General features: G+C 47.2%; 1 protein-coding gene across 1 annotated transcript; it reads left to right on the top strand.

The window, feature by feature from the left end:
• Positions 1-2,246, top strand: cbln2b (cerebellin 2b precursor). The gene is made up of 4 exons (XM_024279625.2): positions 1-370; positions 689-1,229; positions 1,769-1,888; positions 1,977-2,246. Exons 2-4 carry the CDS (start codon positions 939-941, stop codon positions 2,172-2,174), a joined length of 609 nt encoding a protein of 202 aa, XP_024135393.1. The 5' UTR covers positions 1-370; positions 689-938; the 3' UTR covers positions 2,175-2,246.
• Positions 2,247-2,389: the final 143 nt, after the last annotated feature.

Genomic DNA, 2,389 nt, shown 5'->3' with positions numbered 1-2,389 from the left:
GAATGTTCCATGCAGGAGTAGGGCTGTCCACCGCAGCCCCTTAATTTCGGATTAATAAAGGCAAGACACTAGACGACGTGAGCAAATAAGTGACAGTCACAGGGAGAAAATGATACTGCGTCCTCGGGGGCCATTGACCTAACAGGGTTGAGCTGATTAACATGTAAACAAAGCCGTTAGTCAAGGCATCTGCTCTTAATTGCGGCGCGCTCCGGAGGAGTCTGCTTGCAGTGGCTGCGCGCGTAAAGAATGGGCGTGAACTGTCCCTGGAAAGGGAGCCCTGAGACTTCTGCGTTTTTCTGACAGCGATCTGTGCACTCAGTTCAGTCCGACGGAGACAGAGAACACAGCAGCGGAATGGAGAGCACAGGTATGTCGACTTTGTCTTATTTGGAAGGTTTTAACGCCGCAAGATATCAGGTTTACCGTTTTCGGGAAGAAAGACAGTTTATATTCAGTAATTTTAATTCTGTGTAAAGTTACCATCAGTTACTATTAAAACTGATCAGATCCAAATAATTTTGATTTGATTCTTGGTTTTAAAACGATTGTTAGTAGAAGCAGCGGGATCTGTTGGTTTTACGCACAGTCTCTTTTACGCACAAGGAAGAAAGCCAGTTAGGTGTCAAAATTCCATCAGTACTGTCACCTCATGAAGCAATTTCAACTTTTCCTCTCATATCACAAGGATTCGCACCAACAACAGTTTGAAACCCTCCCAAAATCAGCAAAGACGCACAGGAGGGAGGGGAGACTCTCAGCCGGAGAGAGTCTAAGTGCGTCTGTGTCAGAGGGTGTTTGGGAGAGTGAGGACGCATCACAGATAGAGGAAGAAAGGAGGAAGACAGAAGGGGGACTAAATCTGGACCAGGTGATCCACAAACCTCCTCGGGTCGGCGGGGGTCTATCGTTGTGTACACGGGCTCAGTGATCCAGCCATGGTGCCACCAGCGCGCTGCCCGGGACCCTGTGCCATCCTGGCACTGACCCTCCTCTTGGGATGCGGCGTGGTTCTTTGCCTCGGCCAGAACGACACGGAACCCATCGTGCTGGAGGGGAAGTGCCTCGTGGTCTGCGACTCGAACCCTTCGTCGGACGGAGGGGTGACCTCCTCTCTTGGCATATCAGTGCGCTCCGCTGGGGCAAAGGTGGCGTTTTCCGCCGTGCGTGGGACCAATCATGAGCCGTCAGAGATGAGCAACACGTCCATGACCATATATTTCGACCAGGTGAGAGCCAACTATCATCCCCTTAATCTCAAGTTCTTATCACGCGTTATGTGGCTTTTGTAAACTCCTTTGTCAAGTTTCAGTCATTTTCTTTGTCCTCTAGTCTCCCCATTTTCGAAAAGTACTTTCTTCTTTTTCCTTTGAGTTGTTTTCCAACTGGTGTGATTTAGAGACCACAGAAAACACTGATCAGTCACGCGGAATCATTAATCGGCCGCGTTTCCATTTCCGTTGTGTAATTTGGCTTTGATTGAATGTTTCAGTTAGTCTTCACGCTTGAGGTCTTTGGGCAGCCTCCTGTAATATCTGCATCAAATTGGGAGCCCTCCCAAACAGCGTCTGAAGCGCAGCCTCAAACACTTGGCAAAACACCATCCAGGCTCTTTCATGCGCCTTTTGCGCATAAACAAGCAGTGACATGCATGACCAAAAAAAAAAAAGAAAAAAAAAGAAAGAAAAAAAAATCATCCTCTGTGTTTGTACAAACGTGCAAATGAATACGTACATTTGTCACAAAACATTGTCTCATTTGGTCACAGGTTTTAGTGAACATCGGCAACCATTTCGATCTCAAAGCAAGTGTTTTCCAGGCGCCAAGGAGGGGGATTTATAGTTTCAGCTTTCATGTGGTGAAGGTCTACAACAGACAAACCATACAGGTGAGTTCAAATGACCCTCAGCCTTCAGAACGATGTCATTCCAGTGAAGTCAGACACGAGCCTGGCGCGTTTCTCCTCTCCCTTACAGGTGAACTTGATGCAAAACGATTATCCGGTTATATCAGCTTTCGCCGGGGACCAGGACGTCACAAGGGAAGCGGCCAGTAACGGAGTACTGCTGATGGTTGAACGGGAGGACCGGGTCTATTTGAAGCTGGAACGGGGCACCCTTATGGGCGGATGGAAATACTCCACCTTCTCAGGCTTTTTAGTCTTTCCACTATAATCTAATCTGCGATTCTTCATGGGACCCTGCTTAGGTCGAGGATGAAAAAAAGAAGTGAAAGAGAAAAAAAAATACATGCCATTTATTTATAACTGAACTGTCAGCCAAGGAAGCCGACGAATATCTGTACACTCGTCCACTATTTAGTCAAACGTTTCCTTGGAGTTGCATATATTCAAATCCATCAGCCAACTTTTACGCAATCTGGATGACTT

This window comes from Oryzias melastigma, linkage group LG20 (genome assembly GCF_002922805.2).
Source record: "Oryzias melastigma strain HK-1 linkage group LG20, ASM292280v2, whole genome shotgun sequence".
NCBI classification, from domain to species: domain Eukaryota; kingdom Metazoa; phylum Chordata; class Actinopteri; order Beloniformes; family Adrianichthyidae; genus Oryzias; species Oryzias melastigma.
This window is presented reverse-complemented; position numbering and strand designations above follow the sequence as displayed.